Raw genomic sequence first — 23,740 nt, forward strand, 5'->3', positions numbered from 1 at the left:
CCCTCTGGCCAGATGGAAATCCACAAAACCGAGAAAGTGAGTCTCAGACAGCATCCCCCATCCAAAAGCAAGCCTGTGAGCTGGGGATGGTCTGACTCATTCACCAGGGCCATTAACAGCCTGTTCTCGTCACCAAGTCTTCCCCAAGGGCCACATGCAGATGTCAGAAAGAACTGGAGAAGCCACAGATTTATTTCACAGATTTAGAATGTAATTTTAATTCATTGGCTTCCACTTTCAGACTCATGAAACAATCAATGAATGCCAATTTTTCATAGAATCCATTTCTGATTAAGGTGTTATGAAGAAATAAAAGTGACCGGTCACCCATAAAACACCATTAACATAAACTTGTTGCTAAAAGGATTCACAACACATGCCCCATTTTAAAAAAGAAATGATTGGCCATGATTATTACCCTTCGTCATTGGTTTCTCTTAAGGATTTCATCTTAAGACAGCTTCTCCAAAGCTTTAACATCTAAAATAAGACAAAAATGTCAACAGAAGACAAACGGCCTTTAGAAAATGTGACATCGTGGCTACAAACTTGGATTTTTCTGCAGGTTAAACATTGGCTCCACAAATTCAAACCTATCTGACTAAAAATGCAGGGGTTTGTTTAACAGATATTGTTGAACCCCTGTGGAGGGCCAGGCACTGTGCCAGGTTTTTGCTGAGGACAGAACATATGAATCAGATCCATCCTCTGCCCTGGAAGAGATTCCAGTCCAAGAGGGAGAGGGGCCAGAGCATAAACACGGCAGAAGCACCTCACGTGTTGCAACATGAGTGGATGCAGGGGTAGTCATGGGTTAGTTCAGAAGAGGCGAAGGTCTGTTTCAACCAAACTCCATTGCCATAAACCCCCAGAGATGATCCTAACCCTCCTGGTTCTTCAGACCATACATGGGCCCCTGAATGAGCCTCCAAAAAGTTTTGTTATACAATTCTCTCACTGAGACAATTCGACCTACCTAGGTTAGACCCTTGGGATCTGACAACCCACAAAAGGGATCTCCTTCAATGATGCCACTCCAGTGCCCTCCAAGGTAGCAGCAACGTGGCTGGGCACCACCAACAGAAAAGCAACCCATCTTCTGCATACTGTGGGAAATCCTTTGCCACTTCTCTCTTGCTCTATGAAACTGATTTAACACCCTTTGCTGGTCTTTCTTCCATCATATGTTTTAAGTAAATTGTAAAATACCAACATACTGAATTTTAATTTACATTCCAAAACCAATCATTATTACGTCACCAAGTATGAGCGGTAATGCGCTGTGTGCTGCGCTCAGTCACTTCAGTCCTGTCTGACTCTTTGCAACCCTGTAGCCTGCCAGGCTCCTCTGTCCATGGGACTCTCCAGGCAAGAACACTGGCATGAGTTGCCATGACCTCTTCCAGGAGATCTTTTCTTGTTCCAGGGATTGAACTCGCATCCCCTGCATCTCCTACGTTGCAGGTAGATTCTTTACCACTGAGCCACCGAGGAAGCCCATGAGTAGTAATACTTATTTTTAAAACCACTTTTCTAAAGCACACATTTTATTTTCCAGTTATTATTGCTTATTGTATATTTTACTATGATTTTAGTTGGTTCATTGGAGATAGCTTTTCAGCTTTGTCTGTGTATTGGTACAATTTCCCCACCATCTGACTTGATATGCGGAGTAAAGTGAGCCACGAATATGGCAAGCTGTCAGAATAGAAAAAGCAGAGTTTAGAGTAGAAAGGAAAAATCATAACTTATCATTGAGGAAGAGAATGAGTTTTATCTTCAAATTACTAAAGCAAAAGATTAAAGATAACTAATTGAATTAATTAAAAACTAATTAATTTAATTTAATTGAACCAAAAAATTAAACTTAAATAAATTAAACACAGCATATACTTAGTCATCCAACAGGTATGCTCTGGAGGGGACCAGCACTAGCCCAGGCCCTGGGGTACAGCGTGACTAGGAGAATCCGCATCCTCCAGAGCCGACATTCTAGTAGGGAGACCTTCAGGAAACAAAGATGTACAAGATGTAAGGAACACTGATGAGGTTCCTTATGATGGATATGATATGAGGAACACTGTGGAGAAAACGAAGCAGGACAAAGGAACAGAATGACAGGGTGTGTATTTCAGCGGTGAGGGGTCAGAAAAAAGGCCCTCAAATAAGAAAGCATTTCTCCAGAGGCCAGAATGAAGAATGAGAGTGTGTAACTGTATTGGATGAGACTTCCCGAGGGGCTCAGTGCTAAAGAATCACCTGCCAGTGCAGGAGATGGTGTTGGATCCCTCGGTCAGGAAGATCCCCTGGAGAAGGAAATGGCAACCCACTCCAGTATTCTTGCTGGAGAATCCCATGGACAGGGGAACCTGCAGGGCTACAGTCCATGGGGTTGCAAAAGAGTCAGACACGACTTAGTGACTGAAAAACAACAACAACAAATATATTGGATAAGTGTGTTCCGGGGACAGGAAAGAGCAGACTCCCTTGTTAAGAGGGAGCTAGAGATCATGCAAGAGTAGCAGACAGAAAGAGGAGGATGCTTTGGGAGGTGGAATCAGAGACAACATCAGAAGCCAGATCCTGCAGGGCCTTGTAGTTAGACTTCAGACTGCAGTCCAAGACAGATGAGCAACTAGTGGGGGGATTTTTGTAAATAAGTGAAATAATTGGATGTATACGTTTCAATGGCCACTGCCTCATAATGTATTGTCCAGAGGCAAAAGTGATCATGAAGACAGGAATTATCAGATACATTATCAAGGTTTTGCCATCAAGATATGCTAGTAGATCAAACATATGATATAAGAGAAAAAGGAATCCAGGACATCATGGTTGATGCCCTGAAAAGATGGAGCAGTGCAACTGATACTGCCAGCTGGAAGAAATGGGATTTGAAAGAGAGGTGGAAAATGAAATCTCTGCTTGGGCCAACTTAAGTCTAAGATGCTTCCTAGTGTCTATGTGGAGATGCCAAGTAGACATTTGAATTTACAAGCCTGCCCTTGAGGGGTCAGGGCTTTCCCAGTGGCTCAGGGGTAAAAGAATCCACCTGCAATGCAGGAGTCAAAGGAGATGCAGGTTCAATCCCTGGGTCAGGAAGATCCTCTGGAGGAGGGCATGGCAACCCACTCCAGTATTCTTGCCTGGAGAATCCCGTGGACAGAAGAGCCTGGTGGGCTATAGTCCACAGGGTCGCAAAGTGTTGGACAGGATTGAAGCAACTTAGCATGCACGCATGCCTTTAGGGGTAAGGGAGCTGGGAACACAAATGTGGGAACTTTCAGCATATAGATGTTTTTAAGCCATGAATTTATGTAAAAATCATCTAGGGAAGGAGTATAAACAGAGAGAATGTTTTTATCAAATTCTGCAGCCCTCCAATACATAAAGTTCAAAAAGATAAGGAAGACCCAGGATAAAAAGGTCTAAGAAAGAGTAGCCAAATAAACATAATTCTTATAAACCCATAGAGAACTCTGTATGTGTGAGTCTTTATACACACATATGCATGTGCACACACACACACACCCCGCAGGCACTAACGCACATGACCATGTAAGATCACTGGTTCAGACTATTATATTAACCCAGTGACCACCAGAGGTCACCTTCTCTCAGCACCTGCCACTATGTCAGATACCTACCAACCAAGATGCCTCAGCACAGCTGTCTGTGGCCATTTAAGGCTCAAGAGAGAGCTACAGCTTGGCTACTGCTGGCCACTCCTTACCCTAATGCTAATAACCACCACGCCTGCAAAGCTACCTCTCCGAGGGAACAGACTTTAGCTCAGGAGAATGCTGATTGCCTAGAAGATCTAAGAACGACTAGGAAAAGGTCTAGAACCTGTGTCCTAAGGGAGCTTGGACCCAACAGAGACCAGTGGCCAAATGCTAGGCAAGTGTTAGAGATGAGTTTGGGAGTAAGAGAACATTAAACCCCTAGGACTTAAAAAGAAAGGGAAAAGGAAAAACCCCCCATTTTAGGTTTTCCTTCTCAGTTGAACTAAGATCTAAAGTCAAATCCCTGGAAAGAACAGAGCCCATAGTCAGACCCTGCCTTCAAATTCTGATCCTAACAAGCATGGCTCAAAGCTGGGAGCGTGAGTGATCTCATCTATGGCAGGATAACTAGGACTCAGGGATCTAGGGAAGTGGCTTGTGCTCACAGGCAGGCACTGGCCAAGAAGCAGGGAAGCCAAGAGCCCACAACCACCTTGGAGCTCATTCTGAAAGTGAGCAAGAAGCAGCGAGCAGCCGGCAGAGAAGCCGGAGCTGAGGATATGTTGCAACTTTGAGATTTGTACTCCTCTCTGTCCTTTCAACATCATATTTCTTCCCACATACTTGAAGGCCGTGAAAGTTCCCCTGGGCATTCTCTCCACCAGGATAAATGATATCAGCACACCATCATTAGTGAATAATATTTACTAAACCCCCACCTGGGTGTTTGACTCTGCTCTAGCTAGTGCTTCAGTTATTCCCAGGCATCTTGTTCTCAACCACTTCGTCATTATCACAAACGGCCCTCCTTGGCCTCCACTGACTCTTCCAACTCAGCTGATGTCAGAGAGCTCCCCACTGGACAGTCCATCCCTCAACTGTCTGGCCCACGTGGGGTTTGTAGGAAGCACCACCACCCCACTGTAATTGTTTGTGTATTTCATTATCGGGCTGGAACCAAGAATTAAAAACTGAAACTGAGAAAAACAAGACACAAAACTTGAAGAGTGGTGACATCATGGAAACGCTGGGCTAATAACAGTGAAAGAAAATAACATGGTTAAAAAAATAATAAAGATGGAAATGATAAGGGTGGAACCCTGGAACAATGGAAGGCCGGACTAATTTAAAAATTTTTTTAAAAAAGGGATTCTCATTAAAAGTATGGAAAATGGCAACATGACCAGACTTATGTGAAGGTAACATGAATCAGAACAGAATCAGAACAGGGTAACAGAACCCTGTCAGCTTGACTTTTTACTCTCCCTGATCAGGGAGAGGAAAGTGTGGGCAGAAATCGGGTGCCATCAACAGAGCAGAAAGAACAAACATTTCCCAGAATGGGTCTGTTCCGGATGAGGACAGGACCTACTGGGCGGAAGCTGCCATCAGAAGGAAATAGCTCCCGTTACAGAGGTTTGGGAATGGAAGGGGTGGGGGTGGGGAGCACCTGTAAATCCTGCTTCACCTGGCGCTCAGTTCTTACAGCTTGCCGCTGGCTCCTCCAGATGCTGCTGGATCCCAGCAAGTCTGTCATAAAACCCTGGCTGTTTTGTCAAATTGCTACATCTAGTTGACTCAGGCTGGAGAAGCAACAAACAAACGTCATATCAGCTTCACCCTGCAGCTGCTGCCCATCACAGAAAGACCACAGGAAACAGAGTGTATTCCTGTGGGAATCCATCTCATGAGAAGGCTGGCAGCAACCCAGAGGGTCAGCCTGTCCCACCCAAAGGCGCCAGTCAAGGCTCTACCTCACGGGACTACAAGGACTGTTAAAAACATAACCCCCAGGGAAGTTCTTTTCTGGGTCTCTCTCACTCGCCCCCTTGGCTTGCTTTCTCAACCGTGTGGTCAGGAAGCACTCTGAGAGACATCTGAGTGGAGTCTACCCAGGACGGGTGTCGATTCCCATACTTGAATTGTAGCCCTGACTCTCACTGCTTAGCGGTATGAGCTCTTTCTTGTTTCACTTTTCTGAGCCTTCATTGTCTCAACTGTGAAACAGGTTTCTTGAGAAAGCCTTCTCTCCTTCACAGGGTGGCTTTGAGGAAGATGAAGGTCAGGCTATCCCCAATTTAAGAACCTGGTATTGATTCGTAAAATAGTTATTGAGACTTACAGAATGCAAGGTGCCATGCAAAATGTTTTCAGTGATGGTGAGAAGAATCAGACACTGTTTCTGCCCTGAAGAAGCCTAAAGTCCAGTAAGGAGACAGCCATGTGAATAATTAATGAAACTACAGGGTAGGCAGGAATAAGGATTATAATATGAGAAATCAACATGAGGCTTCAAAGAACAAGTGACTAGTTCTGATCAAGTGACTAGAGGAAGCTTGAGAGAGGAGATGATACAAAGAGAAAAAAGTAGCACTTCAGTAAAGATGGCTGATGTACAAGAGAACTGCGAAGGTCCACAAAAATAATGTTATGTAAAGGAGTTGACCTATAGGTAAGTTTGGTACCAATAACAATCTCAAATGTACCAGACCACTAGAGGACATGTTGCTTCACTGGGGAATTGACCTATATTCATGGTTATATTCATATTTCCTTCTCTTTCTCCTAACCTCAGATGGGAAGTTTTTCAAATACTGGCTTCTGCATGGAGTCACTGGATGAGGTTATTAAAAATGGAGATTCTTAAAAAAACAAAAAAGATGGTGATGTTGATAGTAATAACAATAGGAAAAAAATGGAGATTCTTGGATCTCTGTCAGATCTATTGAGTCAGAATCTCTGGAATAGAACCTTAGAATCTGCATTTTTAACAAGCTCCCTGGGGGGTTCTCATGTACATTAAAACTGAGAGTGGCCTCTGCTGGGGCGCAGGTGGGAGAATTCTTACCACTGACCTGTTAATGGCCTACAATTGTGTGAGAGAAGACAAGTCATCAGATTGAAGTGGGTGGGCAAGGAGGGAGGAGAGGCTGCCAGAGATGAGAATGCAACTGTGAGTTCTTAGTCACCAGTGCTCAAAGCTATGCTTTAAGGGTCTCTCCCAACATATATACAACCTCTGGTTCAATCACATTTTCACACTTTTATTTGAGACTCTCTCATGAGAAAAAGTCATTTGCAAACTAAATGCATGACCCAAACTTTACGTCAAATACCTACATATACAATACATATATACATGTGCATATACACATATGCCATCCAGCACAAAGGATAATAATTCGTTCTGATTAATCAGATACTCCAACCAAGAGTTAATATCTATGGCCTGCATGAGTTCTTCAATTTTCAAAGAACTTGAAAGCAATAAAAGAGATCTAACTTCAAAACTATCTGGAACATAATTTAATCTCTTTTCTTCATGCAGGAAAAAAAGTTTTTTTTTTCCAATCTCACAGTGCCTCAGGCCATTATTAACATAAATGCTCAGTACATATGTGCTGCGTTTAATAACCATCAATCATTATCCTACTTCGGTCCTGCAATTCGGTTCCCACGTTTCCTGCAGGTCACCCTGAGCCCCTCTGGTTGGTACCAAGGTGAATGCTGTTTCCTCCCTTCCCCTCCCCCACCACCATCAGAAGCATCCTGAGGATGTGCAGAAGAACCCATTAATTCAGAGCTGGGGGCTCAGAGATGAAGAGGGGTTATGTTTTACCATATCAGCACATTTTATTTTTAGTTTGTGAACCCAGTGTCCGTTCACCCTGAATTTAAAGGTCCCCTCATTAAGATATACCACAATAACCTGCCAGGATTAAGTATCTCCACTGAAAAATTCTCGAGGTGCTCAAAGTACATATTAGGTTGAACTGTAAGAAATTGTTGTTTTGATAGGTCAACACTAAATATCCAAAATCTGGAAGCTGTTTCTATAACTTGGCCAAGTGGTGTGTAAAGTACTTTAATCAAATGTCTCTTTGCGTTTGCCCAGTGTACAGCTTTTACGAAACACACAAAAAAGATCACATATTTTAATAAATCCCAACTAGTTCCCTACACACACACAGGCAGCCCCAAGAGAAAGGAGGTCACTGCTATCTGGTACGTGCTTATCCTAGAGGGAAAGAAGAAGCCAGTTCCTCCAGCAGAAACCACTTCAGAACTACTTAAAGACACAGACCCCAAAAGCAGGCTCCTGCCCCCTTCCCTGCCATCCAGCTGTTCCCCAGACTCTGACTGAGTCACCTCTTAAGGGAGAGGAATTTCCATCTGGGTGCTCACCTACTGTGCTAATGAGACTGCAAGTTGAGCTCTAGTGGGTACCAGAGTGCTGGAACCCCTGTTTCACACGTGCTTGAAAACAGGAAATCGCCTCATCTCAATTCTAATAGACCCGCTTCCCTCAAGGAGCATAAACCCAGGAACACGGCATAGCAGCTCTCAAGTGGGAGAATATCTGATTAGTCTTCCCATTCAGGAAAACAGCATCCCCCTGAGACTAGAAACACTGGGATGTGAACGTCCTGATGCTACTGCTTTCCCTCTATGAATCCACAACTCAGGAGAGAGCCAGCAGGCTGTGAGAGCCTCCAGAATTCATGAATTTCTGAGATGCACAGGGGCAGTACGTGCACGCTAAGTCACTTCAGTCGTGTCTGACTCTTTGCAGCCCTGTGGACTGGAGCCCACCAGGCTCCTTTGTCCATGGGATTCTCCAGGCAAGAATACTGCAGTGGGTTGCCATGCCCTCCTCTGGGGGATCTTCCCAAACCAGGGATCAAACCCAGGTCTCTTACGTCTCCTGAATTGGCTGGCAGGTTTTTTTTACTACTTAAGCCACTGGGAAGCCCACAGGCAGTCAAGCAGCACAGCAAGGCTCTCCTGGAGGCAGAAGTGGCAAGTCCCGCAAGACACTGACCAGAGGCAGCCCTGCTCTCTGAACCCAGAGGAAGCAGTTGTCATAACTTGCCTCAAACAGGTCTGTTTAATTAGAAAATAAAATGGAAAAGGAATCCCCCAATATTTTGTAGTAAGAAGTTCTAGGAATAAATACAGAAAAGAATGCAAATGTCATTGCTTTGCTCACTAAAAGGAAAGCAGTGAGGAGGGAAAGGAACCTTATTACTAATGATATAGTCTTCAGATCTGCCTCTAAGAGGAACCTGAGAGGACAGGTTCCAAAAAAAATTTTTTCATAGAGAGAGAAGGAAAAAAAAATTAAGACAAAGATGCTAAAAATGCCTCTCAGTGAGACCCAAATAAATGTAAAAACAGTTTCAGGCCTCCTAATTTTCCTGCCTCCTTTCAGAGCACCAGCTCCACCTCTCCTGGAAATAGTCTTCTGAGGTCACCCACAGCTGCAGAGGCCAGCAGCGCAACCAGAGAGCCCACTGCACGGCATCTCAAAATAAGATGCTCACCCTACGCCTGCAGCCTTTGCGGCCATGAAAACACCATCTGGCCAAAACCTATTTACTTGACCAAGAGTACAAGAATTATTTTGGAAACACGTGCTTTTATAAGTGAAAATGTGAGGAGAGTTATCTCCGTGATTTTTACTGTCACTGTCATTCTCTTTGAAGTGTCCCTGGGGTATCATCACTTATGTTGCTGGTCCTCTCCCACAGCCGTTTTATGGTTATTCCATCAAAGCAGGGCATTCAGGGCACATGCTCTGGTCAGGGAAGATGCCACTTGTCCGGCCCTCTCACTTTCTCTGGTTGAGTTACCTGCGTGAAACCTTCAAATTGCCGCTCAGGGTATAGACCTTTGAACTTCTCATTTGCCAGATCTGGGTTAGTCCCACCCATTACCTAACATTAAAAAAAAACAAAACAGAAAACTCATTACACTGCATGACGTGTACATACAATAAGGCCTTTGTCCTTAAAAGAAAAACATAATTTTCAACAGAGTCGGCTCCCAGAAGCCAAGGGAGCTAACATCCAAAACCTAATATAAACACTGAGGCTTGTGTCCAGGTTTCAGAGTTAGACTCAGTGAAAGGGGGAGGAAATGATGGGAATGGCAGCCAAGGGGGTCCGAGGCATTTTTCATTGTGATTTTTGAAAACAGAACTGAGATAATCCTGGACCCTCCCCTCTCAGGCACCTCCTGTATTGTCGCCTACAAGGCAGCAGGGTATTTCTATAAGAGAGAATGTTCCTTTTGTCACAAATAAAAGCAGGAATTAATGTCTATATGATTTTAGTTCTCAAATGGGAGTACATTCCTTTCAAAGGAACAAAAAAAGTGTTTTTGCAATGATTATTTAGGATGTCTTTTATAGATGGGGTTGACCTTCTGTGACAAACTCACTGGGAGAATCCTGTTTTGGAACTTGGAGTTCCATTCTGGGGGGTAGCGATCCCAAGTGTTAACAACCCAAATTATAAACAGGAAACTCCAGCCTGACTCCCACTCAAGTCCCAAGGTTACAGACCTCTCGCTGAAGCTCTGGGGCTTCCAGAGATGAGGGGACAAGGTTCTTACACTTGAAGACCTCATCTCCTAAGATAAATCTGCCCAAGTTAACCGCATACATTACTACACAGAACATGCTCTCAAAAAGAAGAGGCAGATTCTTAGAAGAGTTGACGAGACAGCTGATCAAAAACACAGAAAAGCTCAGTGAATGTGGAGGGTCTACAAGTCCAAAGCCAGTCACATCAGTTAATGCGGGATCACCGGCTACACCGCAAGCATTCAGAGTGACTGGGGCTGGGCAGACAGCAGGGTTCTGTACATTTTAAAAGGGGGAGAACTGCCTGGTGGTGCAGTAGTTAGGAATCTGTGCTTTCACTACCAAGGGCATGGGTTCAAACCCTGGTTGGGGAACTAAAATCCCACAAGCCATGCCTATCAGCCAAAGATAAAAATTTAAGCATACAAAATTATTAAATTTTTTAAAAATATAAACAAATTAACTTAATTTAATAAAAGGGAGAGGATTCTGAAGCATCAGTCTCAGTGGCTCCACTCAGTAATTAGTTTTACATTTCTGCCTCCCACCTTCCACTTCCTCATTCAATGGCAGTGCTGCAAAGGACAGGTCGGCCTCACTGTGAAAGCAATGTTTGGAGACGAACACTAAACAGGCAGACTTCTGAAAATGAGAAACAGAGAAGCAGCCATCTTGCTAAGCCCCAAATACTTCCCAGGTTTTCTATCTTTTATGGAAAAGACAGCAGTCACCTCTACTAAAGTTCCATCATCTGCCCTGATAGAAGTTCAGAGTAAACACATCATAGGAATTGGACATACACTGAAATAAAAGCAGTAGGCCAGTTAATCATTTCTTAGAAGATTTAGAAGTCTTGTAGTCATCTATTTAAGCACTTCTTAGAAGTCTGAGATAAGCAGTAATTGCATAGCATTTAGATGGTGGCATGTGTGCATGTGTACTAAGTCACTTCAGTCACGTCTGGTTCTTTGCAAACACACAGACTGTAGTAAGCCAGGCTCCTCTGTCTATGGGAATTCTCCAGGCAAGAATAGTGGGTTGCTGTGCCCTCCTCCAGGGGATCTTTCCCACCCAGGGATTGAACCTATCCATGTCTCTTAACGGCTATCATTCCTGAAGTGCTTACCACGTTCCAGACCCTGTTTTAAGAATCTTGACTTTAAGAAATGTTTTGATACACAATTCTGACAAAAGCCCTATGATGATGTCAAGATACAGAAATATTAGGCAACTCATGCAAAGCTGTACAACTATTAAAGGAGATATAGGAGTCAGTACACTATCATTGCTAAAAAATACACTCACTAAAGTATGCACTAAAAACCGGTTTATAGTATACACTTCACTGTCTTCTATTTAGGTTCTGGCCCTTAATAATAATAGTTCCACTTACACTGTTTACAGAGGTCTTTCACAAACACTTGTGTATTTAACCCATACACATCGCCTCAGTCAATGGCTACAGCCCACAGATGGGGTCTCCATTACGATTCCTCTTTAGAAATGAAGCCAAAGGGCAGACATACCATTATGACTTGCCCAGTACCCACAACTAAGGGTCAGGGAGACCAAGGTGGCTGCCCAGTTATACAGAGCTACAAGGTGGTCCTGGGGAGACCTGAACCCATAATTTAAGACACCAAGGCTGCCATTCCACAGGTCTCCTTCAGTGATGAAACAGACATCAAAAATTTAGTGAAAAAAAGAAAATATTTTTCCTGAAGATCTAACTAAAGGATTAAATTATATCATAATATTTTTAAAGCACCATTAACAGTTTCATAGAGCAAACTTGAAAGTTTATAATGGTAAGATTTTATGTTAGCCAAGTTCTTTGATATTGTTGCTCTGATTCATAATAAGAAATGCCTCCATGTAGCTTTGTCCGTTTTGCACGTAACTATAGAAACATTCCAAAGACACTTCCAAAGTCTATTATTTTTATTCATGAAATTAGTTTTGTTTGGGGACCTTTGAAAATGTCATGTGGTATTTATTCACTTTTGCTGAGAACTTTACATTCAGAAAATGTGTTATTTTTGCACTAAATTTTCAAAATCCCTAGAGCAATCTTAGTATTCTCTCAAATTGGGTTCCACCAAATTCTATGTATGATCAATCCTATTCCATGGGAAAACGACCAACAGGTCCTAGGGACCTGTCTAACTCTGCAAGATCTAATACTGCTGATCTTCCTCTTCTTCAAACATCTTCTGCACTTTGCTGGTTCTCCTTCTGTAACTATACCTCAAGTCTCTGTTGTTGGCTTCTCCCTTCCTAACCTTCTATTAAATATAGCCCTTCTTCTATTTACTATTATAGGCTAATTTCTTGAAATCTCAATTTAGACCCCCTCAAAGGCAAATAATTTATCCCCACAAGTTCTGAAATTTATTTCAGTGCAAACAGTTAACACATTGGCTTCTAGTCTTGATGTCTCTATTACTATCAAGATCCACATTTTGAAGAGCCTACTAGGTTTTCCTAATTGGAAGGTCTTCAAGCCCACTTCAGTTCTAAACTTATTATCCCCCATCCATGTCCATGACCTCTTCTCTTCCTACACTGTACATAACATTGGCTAGAATTCTCAAAGTCCCCTTCAATCCACCCCATCTCTCACTTTTGCCATTTATTTTATTGCCAAGTTCTATCAACAGCTTCCCAGGTGTGACTAGTGGTAAAGAACCCACCTGCCAATGCAAGAGACATAAGAGAATGCGGGTTTAATCCCTGGGTCGGGAAGATCCCCCTGGAGAAGGGAATGGCAATCCACTCCAGTATTCTTGCCTGGAGAATCCCATAGACAGAGGAGCCTTGTGGGCTACAGTCCGTGGAGTCAGAGAGAGTCAGACACGACTGAAGTGACTTAGCACATTAATTTGGGCTCTGAAACGCCTCTGCAAGTCTGGGTGCCCCAGCACAGGGGTACACTTGCTTTAAGGTGGGTCGTACAATTTTGATTGTTGTAAAAAATGTGTGCTACCACTGAGAATACATACCACCATAATAGTATCTGTCAAACTGAATAATTTGCCAAATGAGTCAAGCAACAGTGCAGAGCAAGGTATCACTGTGGGTAAGAGGAGAGAGATGGCCCCCAAATGGAATTTTGAGAGTGAGGTCTGGAAGTAAACCATTCTACTCAAATAGCAGGACCGAGAGCTGCTCCAGAAACACCAGGTGATGGGCAAAATGACTGCTACTAGACACACTAGCACATCATACCACTGTAATGACCACAGCATTTTAACTACTGTGTTTTTTCTGGTGCCTACTGTCCAATCTCTGGCCTCTCCACACTCTAAACAGCTCTCACAAAGGTTTCTAGAGGAATTTATACAAAGCACATCTTACTGTGTCACGTGGGTGAGCCAAAATATTAAATGGCTCCCACAACTCCACAAGTTGGAGCTCCTTATTATTGCACTCAATGACCTCCCCTTGATGCTTCTCACCAAGCCTTCTAACTCTAGCTTCCATAGAGCTTTGGGTACACAGGGCATACTGGACTCCTCAATCTTCACAATTCCTAAGCACACACTCTTCTGTGCCTTTGCTCCAATCATGCTTTGCCCAGACTATCTTCTCTCTGCCCATCAAGGTCCCAGATAATCCAATCAGAATTCATCTACAGCTCCCTTAGTACTTGGGTTTGAATCTAGCGGAGTGTTTTTCTGGCATTCCTGTAAAACTTATCCACGCATGTGTTTTTCTCTTCCATTCCACTGTGGGCAAGAATCTGTACTATTGGTCTGCCTCCCCAAGGTGACCAGCACAATGCTTCAAACACAGAAAAGGCAAAAAAGGAAGGGGAGAATGAAGTGTGAAGAGAAGGAAGAAAGAATAATATTATTGAATTTATAACCTGTTATCCCTAGTGCTTTGAGTGATGTTTTATATAACTAGAACTGGGAATCAGGAGGTCTTAAAATATACACCCAGCTCATTTTGCTGATCTTAACTAAGTTCAACAAGCACACTTGACCTCCTGGTGCCATGAAAGGTGATGTTACTAGTATTCTTTTATAGCATAAAGGATTTAACAGACTATCAGTTGGACCCAAGTGCCATAGAAGAGGGTGCAAGAAACTGATATCTTTTGTTTATTCAGTGAATTTGTATTAATTGGTTTATTTTCCATCGCTTTGTGTTGCCTGACTTTTCCTATGATGTCCTGTTCTCCTGCCCTCACTATATCTGAATCCTCATCTGGGGAAGGGCTCTCTTTCCCCAGCCTGCTTTCCCACACTTAAAACACAGTCTACTGGTGGTGCACATTATGAGGACTGGTACCTTGACATGAAAAGAAAGCACGTTTAAAATGGGATGAGAATGGGGCAGGGGAGCATACAAGTAAGTAGGCAGCAAAAACCTACTCAGGTCTGGAACGGGGTTGAGAGACTTGCACAAGGCGGTCCAGGAAAATCACCATGATGCCAGACCACTAGGCAGTTTTTCCAGAATTACAGCGCTCCTGAGTCCCAACCCTACCCCTCTGCCAATAAAAGTACAAGTGAAGGTGACCCCACAGGCATAGAGATGTAAATACTCTGCAGAAAAAACGAGGCCCCTCTTCCATGGAAAGTTTTTTTAGTGTTTAATGGAGAGCAAGGGGAAAACTTACAGCAGGGCTCACAGACCACTGGACCAATAAGAAAGCAGCTCAGATCAACCTAGTCCAAGTCTGGAGGGACAGGAAACCCCACAAAATGTTACTGACCTAGCCCTGTCCATTCATAACGATGGGTGGGCTTGGCATCATTATCCCTAGGTCTCTTCTCCATCAGCTTCCCTTCCCTCCCTTTTCTTTCCTTCTTTTTTAATGAGTCCATAGGGTTTCTTTCCTTTTTTTTTTTAAAGAATATTTATTTATTTGGCTGCACTGGGTCTTAGTTGTAGCACATGAGATCTTCGATCTTCCTCGGAGCACGAGAACTCTTAGTTGCAGCATGTGGGATCTAATTCCCTGACCAGGGTTAGAACCTGGGCTCCCTACATTCGGAGCACAGAGTCTTAGTCATTGGACCACCAGTGAAGTCCCCCCTTTTCTCTCTTTTCTGATGCCTCTAATTCTATGTGAGGAAATAAGAATTTAAACATTAACATCATCATCAACAATAACAATAATGAATTGTTCTGACTATATGCCAAGCTTTGGAGCAAGTCTTAAATGTTCTATCTCATTTAGTTCTCACAGCAAGTCTATGAGCTTGTTAATGACGGTCATTCCACTCTACAGATAAGGAAATGGAGGCTTAGAAAGGTGAAAAAACTTTCCTGAGTTCACCAGCAGTAAGAGACTGAGTCAGGCTCCCCGGGTGGCTCAGTGGTAAAGAATCCACCTGCCAATGCAGGAGACAAGGGTTCAATCCCTGGGTTGGGAGATCTCCAGGAGAAAGAAATGGCAACCACCTCCTGTATTCTTGTCTGGGAAATCCCATGGACAGAAAAGCCTGATGGGATACAGTCCATGGGGTCGCAAAAGAGCTGGACATCACCTAGCAATTAAACAACAACAGAGCCAGTATTGGAACCCAGGCCTATCTGATGCCAGGGCTAAAGCACTTTGCCAAAATGATATGATACGAGCCAATAGCTGCCTGCACTGCATCTTCCTCTGAAGGGCCCTCCAAGTCCAGACTTGGTTTGTGTTATAAGACAAAATCACTCTGACTACTCCCTAGTGTGAGCCTATGTCAGCTTTGCAGAGGTTGAGATAACTCTCTGAAGCCCTTGGAGGGATCTGTAGACATTTGGAAATAGTAAACAACCTGCAAAAGCAAGTTGGTTTAGCAGAGAAAACACTGTTTTCACATCACAGGTCTGTTTCTTAGTAACTATATAACTTCAGGGCATTTGCTCCACTTCTATGAGCCCCAAGAAAGAGCTAATGATAATAATCGTCTATAAGCTGGTATTGGCGAATTTGTCAGTATGATGTTGTAAATGAGTTCAGTTCAGTCGCTCAGTTGTGTCAGACTCTTTGTGACCCCATGGACTGCAGCACACCAGGCTTCCCTGTCCATCACCAACTCCCAGTGCCTACTCAAACTCATGTCCATTGAGTTGGTGATGCCATCCAACCATCTCATCCTCTGTTGTCCCCTTCTCCTCCAGTCTTCAATCTTTCCCAGCATCAGGGTCTTTCCAGATGAGTCAGTTTTTCACATCAGGTGGCCAAAGTATTGCAGTTCCAGCTTCAGCATCAGTCCTTCCAATGAATATTCAGGATTGATTTCCTTTAGGATGGACTCGTTGGATCTCCTTGCAGTCCAAGGGACTCTCAAGAGTCTTCTCTAACTAAATTAGTTACCCTTTCCTAAAACTCTATTGAATACCTTATTCTATGGGAAGGCAATTGGTCACACCATCTTCTAAACAGAGTATAAATAAAAATAAATAAATACATAAATACATAAATAAACCCTGATCATTGCCTTAGTGAGCATCTAATATCCAGTTTAAAAATGATACAAAACAATTTTCAAAAAATTGTAGCAACCTCTTTATATGTGCATGTATGAAGCATAGCTTTCTGAACACATCAAGACTACTTTATATTTCCCCTGCCTCCCTCCTTCCTTCACCCTCCTCATTCTCCCTCTCTCCACCTCTCTTTCTCTTTCACTCTCTCTCTCTCTCTCTCTCTCTCTCTCACACATACATACACGAATTGAATCCTGATGCACCGCTGTCTCCCTCATCCTCAAACACGTGCCTTACACTTGTTCAGTTAATAGATAACTATTCTCTAGCCAGTTAATTTGAACAATAAAAAACATGAGGCTTTTATAGAGATAAAGTACCCAAGAGAATCAAAGATGCTGGTAGCTGCTTGTTTAGTGACAGAGGATTCTGTGATTAAAAGCAGAAGACAGCAGACAAAGGCCCCTCTGTTTGCACCCCTTGTTGGCTCCAAGCGAGGTGGAGCCCCACTTCTTGTAACACCAAATTTCACTTTGTTTTTTATGAGCAGAGGGTCCATTTCTAAATTGCACCTCTGGATTTAAAAGAGGAAATTTAAACCTCAGAATAATGTTTTTTGCTGAACAAAACGTATGCCAAACTAAGCTCGGACTGACTTCTGTTTTCTGAGTCCCAGCCTCCCAAGTTTTCTCGGGTTTCCAGTACTGGGCCGAACTCACTGGCTTTTGCCATTTCCTTCTATGTTACGGTTAGGGGGAAAGGGGGTGAGAAGCAGGGGTACCACATCCTCAGGTTCACTGGATGGGTTTGGGGATGCCCAAAAGATCCAGAGGGCCACTTTCGATTCATTAGTTGAGACGGGCTGGCTCCTATCAGCTGTACTTCACGTAAGGCACCAATATGTTTTTCTAGGCATTACGGGAAAAAAATTCTAGCAAGAAAGAGGAAAACACCACACAAAACAGCAATAAGTCTGGCCTTCCTTCCCCAGACCCACAAAAGACCGTTTCGTAAGACGAGGAAAAGCTGTGCTTTACTTTCTAACTAAACAATGAAGCGCTTGCATCTTTAATCCCAACTGTCTACCCGCTTCCCTAGATTTCGGGACAATAGTCCAACTTCTCACCTTCCGCCTTGAACAGTTGAACCCACACACTTTAAAATAATATCCATCAGCAGCTGACAAACTGGTTATTCTTGGACCACAACTGATGCTGGCAAGAGGAGGGCCAGGCAGACAAGGATAAATGAGAATAAAATTATTCAGTTCTGCTCGCCGTGGCCACTGCATCAGCTGTCATCCTCAAAATTCCCACAGAAATGAGTTCATTCCACCTTTGAAACATTTCGGAGCTTAAAAGTTTAAATCAGGCCAAGTTGATTCTGTGGGATTTTTCTAGCTTTTACACTGTAATTATATGCAGGATTTTGTGCCACCTATTTCCTCTCAACTGTAACATTTTACATCTTTTTTAAGCGTACGTTGAGGTTAGTTTTTTTTTTAGTACGTGTTATGAAATAAGATATGAGCTTATACTCAGCTTTAGGTAGCTTTCTGCCAAAAGGCTGGACCAACACAAACTAAATATGACTATTTTCTTTATCCAAAGTACAGTTTTGACTATTACATACCCTCTTAACATACATACATAAAACTAGCTCACAACGAAAGCTCCCTGCAGGTCAACTGAAATCATAACGAGATTTTCCTTTCATATAATGTGATTAACAAATGTTAGCTAACCGAACTCCTAAAAGACTCAAAAGAAAAAAGCAGAATAACTCAAGCAATGCCAAAAAATCAAATAACTCAACAATCTTTCTATTTGTTTCCTTGCTTTTTCACATCTTTAACTTAGAAAATAGCCTGTTTCACTTGACTATAGGCATGTGCTCCAGAGGCAGGTGAGAGTGAGTTCCAGCTCCCCTATTTACTAAAATATGACCTTTACAAGCTACTAAATCCTCTAGCCTCAGTTTCCTCATCTGTAAAATGGGGGGAGGGGGTAAAAATCTTCAAAAGATTTTTGTGAAGATTAAATGAAATGATGCAGTCTTCAATAAGTGCCAGCAAATAAAGTATTTCATAAGTGTTAGTTGTTATTTCTGACACTACCTGTTTGCTAAATAAGTCTACCTTCCAGCCTAAATATAAAATTGTCACCTAGCCTCATGGTAGGCTAGGTGCTTCGAAATTCATATACTGCAGTGGGTCCCTTGGAAACTTACAAATAAAGAAACAGTTGTCCATCTAGCCTTACTCAACTTTATCAAGTACTACAAATGCTTGGGAAACAATAATAACTATGACAACTTGGGCCCCATAATCCTAAACCTCTGCAAAAGTCATGGCAACATATCACTGAACCTTTCAGCTAAGGGGAACTTTGAGGCATCCTCTGAAAAGCAAGCGAGTCAGAATGCGAGTCTCGACTTTATGTGTTTGGAAAGGATTTCTGATTGCTCTCATGAAGGCAGATACCTCCAAATGTTACTCAAAGATATAAATGAACCTACCACCCTTCTGAACGTAATCAATATAAGTATCACTCCAGAATTCCAACTGATGCATCTTTTTTCTTCAGATTCACTCTGCCTTCAAAACAGCAAGGTCTTATTAGCAGTAAGCTGTACTTTTGGGGAAAGGCACTATTTCCACCAAGGCAAGAATACCAAAAAAGGGAAATGCTACATGGAGAATTTTCATACTATTTGGGAAAAGTTTGCAAAACCCAAAATCTGTGTTTAAACATTATAAACGTTATTGCTGAGGAGAAAAACAATATTTTCGCACGTGGAATTCCAAATTCATTTAAATATTACCCCATTTTCTGAGATCTTATGAGATTAAGATAAAATAATTCACTAATACTATGCAGATAGGAGAAATAAAGAAATCATCTCCTTTCCACCCACACCACACACACACACACACACACACACACACACACACACACACAGAGGCAGACACACTACATTTGTAAATATACAACTGAACCAAAATTTAATGCAAAGCTCCTTTTCAACAGGTCCTTTGGTGAAAAATCATTCATTAACAAGGCAGCTCATAAACACAAACCTAATTGTCCCTCTCTCAGCTCTCTTTTGTTAAAGCAGCAACACTTATCATCTCTGGAAATGGAATGCATTTTTACCTCTATTTCTGCTGATTTCCTTAGTCTTCAGAACCTGATAATCATTTGATACAGACATTCACCTTCACCCATTTATCATTTCACAACATTGACCTCATCTCTTGTCATGAAAAACTTCGGGTAGTTTAAACCCAGATGGCTTGGCTTTCCCCTAAACAGAGAAAATTCCCTTCTCTGGTTGCATACAACATGTTGATCTGATAACAAGCAGTCATTTATCACTTGGGGGCTTTGCATTTGACTTTGACTGCCTTAATGTATTTCCAATAGGGTTTTGTGATGTGTAGTTTTTAATCAAGGTTTGCCGAAAGTGATTGGCATGTAAAACACTTTTAAACAAAACTGTTCTTTGTGAGTTGCTATTTCAGCTCAGAAATTCTTATTCATATAATTTAATCTCCCCCATGTGTTTATTTATTAGATCTTATCATTAACTATAAAGCTAAAATAAGCTGAAACAAATCATTTTTTTAGTCTACCAGCCAGTGCTAGTGTTAACTAAGCAGCTGACAGCCAAGTGTCATCCTCTACTAAGGACAAAATGTCCTTTCTGACTCGTGGCTTCCAAATCAGATATATAAAGATTGTTTTTGAGAGCTTAGGATATAAGGGGCAAAGAAACTCAAGATTACATCTTGTCCCCATGTTTGTACTTTGTGACTCTAACCTCTTTCCCCTTGTCATATACCTTATCCCAGAACTTTATACCTAAATGTTATCATTTTCACACTGAGTTCAGACAATAGAATCAGAGCAGAAAGTTTGGCGGCACCTGTGATTTGGTGGCAATAGCCATTCCCAGGAGCAGAAGTGCAAGTGGTAATTACCACTGAGGTGATGCTATACCAAGTCCATCTTAAGTTTATTTCTGCAACCTGATGTCAAAGATAAACATCTCCAGTCTGATGAAATAGAAACTGCCAAAGTCCATAAAACTTGGAAATTCAACGGAATTCAATTCATCAGCCATCTGCAGTTTTGTAATGACCAAAAGCAATTTTTAAGATCTGGTCATAACATTACAGCTAAAGGATTCACCTTGTCAGAGGGAGCAATTGATTTCCCATTACCTGATCTCCATACTCACCATGCAGACACACATTATACAAGGGTTATCCGTGATAAATGGAATCTGGAGTACTTCACCTTCATTTTCACATTTTGCAACAGAACCTGAAGGGAAAAAAAGTTATTTAAATTTAGCTGCATGGCCTTGTTACAAAAATAGAATTTTTATACTAATACTTTTTGAAAAGACTATATCCAAATTTTAAAAATCCCTAATGAGTTTTAAATAATCAAATTCACCCAAAAAAGTCCTCCAGAAAAAAAATCTACTTTAAATAATTTTATTAGAACAGGTTTTTTTTAAAGCCTGTGCTATATAGATGTATTTTCTGCTCTCGGATGGTTGGTTTAAGCACAAGTCCAAGTATTTCATTGGATCTTTAATAATACCTCTCCTTTATAAAACCATTTCAACTAAACAAACACTCCCATAAGCAAAAAATTCAAACTGGCCTTTAAGGCAGATTTTAAATTTGAACAGAATTCAGGACTGTGTCAATGAACAGGCCTTTATATGAATCTGCCTCATATTGTGTTGAATTGAAATTACTTTTCGAAATACAATCTTCTTTCCTCTTTTCTTAGAAATAGACTCAATATTTTCTTTTCTGCACCAGGTGTCAGTAAAGTATGTCCTTCAGAATAGCAGCTGAGGTCTTCACCTGCCTCAAAGCATATAATTATTATATCCTGCTATTATTACCCTTTTAAAATATGATAGTTTCTTTAAATTCAAGATCTGGAGGGTGAGTGCTTTAAAGATCACTACCAGTAAAGAAGCTATATTGGAACCCTATAGAGAGAGACAGGCCTATGGGTGGGAAACGATGCAGTTTCTTTTTTTCTTTTTCTTTTTTTCTTTAATTGCACACGGGAGAAGAGATCAAACTAAAGGTTGAAGAAAACTAAAGATAATAAAGGAACTTTTCAAATTCAAATAGAAGAATTTCCGTTATCACTACAGTATTAATGTCGACAGCCTGCCCGCTCTCCACTCACTGCTTTGCCACCCCTTAACCCCGAAGGGCTTCCTTCATCCCCAAGCGCCAGCGAGGAGCAGGCTCCAAGGTGCTCGTTCCCCACCCTCCCCGGGGCCGGTCAGCGCCTTCTCTCCCAGGTACCAAGCCAGCGTCTGGGAGGGTCGGTCCCTCCCGACCCCTCCCCTACCTGTCAAGAAGGAGGAAGCCAGAGACATGGGGACCCCCGAGCAATTGAGCAGCAGCAAGACGCAGCAGGTAATCCCGGGCGAGCGCCGGCAGGGACGCTCAGCCAGAGCCCTGACGCCGGAGAACCAGAGCATCGTCACCTGGAGGGAATCCCGGGCGACTGCAGGTCCCGCGCCGCCGCCTGTGCTCCGCTACCGCCGCTCGCAGTCCAAAAGGGCTCTCAGCCGGCGAGTCGGGAGACAGTCCGCGAAGGAGGGAGGCGGGCGCCCGGGAGCCTGGGGCGGGGGAAAGGTGGCGGGGGGGGGGGGGGGGAGGTTGACGGGGGGAGAGGCGGGAGAGCGAGGCGAGGGGTGGGGGGCGCCCAGGGAGGAGGGGTCCTGCGGCCAGGCTCCTCCAATGCAGCTTTTTTTTTTTTTTTTTTTTAAGGAGTTGCTCTCAGCGGTTTAGTCGTCGGCTCCTCCACGCCAGAGACGGGGCCAGGAGGAGGGGGTATCGGAACTGCGGGAGATAGGCAGAGAGGCGTGGCTGCGCTGCCCGCTGTGCACCGCTGCTCCGCCGCCGCCGCCGCCGCCGGGGCTGCAGCGACTGCCCCGGGGCGCGCCGCTGCTGCAGCTGCCGCGTCCTCCACTTCTGCACTCCCACCTCCTACCCGCCCCGCCGGCTCTCCACTCGGTCCGCTCGCACGCTCGCTCCGGCGCCGGAGACCCGGGCGCACCGAGCGCCTGGGGGAACCCGCTGGGGGCGCCCGGACGCAAGAGGGATAATAGAAGCCTCGCGCTGGGCGCTTGTCTCCGCCGGGGGTCCAGCCAGCTCCCCCAGACCCTCGAGGGAGGCCGCTTGCCCCGGGGCACGGATCGGAGCGGGGCAGGCGTGTCTCCGCCACCCGGAGCGCGCAGCGCCTCCTCCCTTTCCCGGGGGCCGGGTGGGGAGGAATCCCTCCCCTTACGGGGGATGCAGCGCCAACCCTGCTCCTTCTCCGGTGCTCCGACCCTAGGAGGGAGGAGAATATGGGACGCAGGGCGCCCCACCACCGCGGCTCGTTCCCTGATGCCCCAGCTTTGGGAAGGAGTGATAAACCCAGCGTCTGGGGCGGGGTTGGGGTGCGGGCAACTTTTCACTCTGCTTTGCCTTCCTCTGGCTGGGGCACGACGGCCGACAGGCCCTGAGCGGACAGCGGGGCGAGATCACCGCCCAGTGCGTCTGTGTCTGTGCGTCGTGCGGCTAGGGAAGACAGAATTTGAAACGACACGCAAGGTCGATTAATACACGCACAGAGGCGAACTCTTTTAGCCCTTAAAAAAAGAGGAACAGTGGTTCCATGACTCCTCCCATCCAACCTCGGGCGAACCGGGGCTGGGAGGTGCTGTTTGACTAATCATTCATTCACCCGAGAAAGAGGGAGGGGCCCGCGCGGCGGCTAACCTCTGGCAGGGACCGCCGCGGCGTTCTCGGGAGCTTGGAGTTGTCGCTTCAGCAGCCCTGGGTGTCACAAGAGCCCGACCCTACCTACCGCTCAGGGGTGACCCGGGCCAGATCGCGGCGTCTCTCTCGAGCCGTAGCCCACTCTGCCCAAAGGAGGATATGCAATGGAGGAGAGAATTTTTGTAACCAAATGGGAATTAGGGGACGCTTGGCAAGTATTAGGACCTGATGATCAGCTGTTTTCCGAGCTCACGCGGGCCCCCGGCTTCCTCTCCCTAAGAATGGAAATGGGGGCCCCTCACGCGGGTCCTCCTGGTGGGTCGGCCTGGGCGGATCCGAAAGGCAATCACGGACTAGCCAAGCACGTTTCTCAGCAGGACGCATCTAACAGTTTCTGGGCAACGTGGG

At 44.0% G+C, this 23,740-nt stretch overlaps 1 protein-coding gene across 5 annotated transcripts in view; it reads right to left on the bottom strand.

The window, feature by feature from the left end:
• BMPER (BMP binding endothelial regulator) overlaps positions 1–22,141 on the bottom strand; it is a 249,470-nt gene extending 227,329 nt beyond the window's left edge. For 3 of the 5 annotated variants that reach the window (XM_061165389.1, XM_061165387.1, XM_061165390.1), the window contains exons 1-2: positions 21,912–22,141; positions 20,764–20,849 (exon numbers count right to left, since the gene is read on the bottom strand). In XM_061165389.1, coding sequence (XP_061021372.1) covers positions 20,764–20,849; positions 21,912–22,044 — 219 coding nt within the window. In that variant the 5' untranslated portion in view covers positions 22,045–22,141. The remainder of the gene's footprint in view (positions 1–20,763; positions 20,850–21,911) is intronic. The other 2 variants (XM_061165388.1, XM_061165386.1) reach the window with 1 other exon arrangement.
• Between the last annotated feature and the right edge of the window lie 1,599 nt (positions 22,142–23,740).

This window comes from Dama dama, chromosome 18 (genome assembly GCF_033118175.1).
Source record: "Dama dama isolate Ldn47 chromosome 18, ASM3311817v1, whole genome shotgun sequence".
NCBI lineage: Eukaryota > Metazoa > Chordata > Mammalia > Artiodactyla > Cervidae > Dama > Dama dama.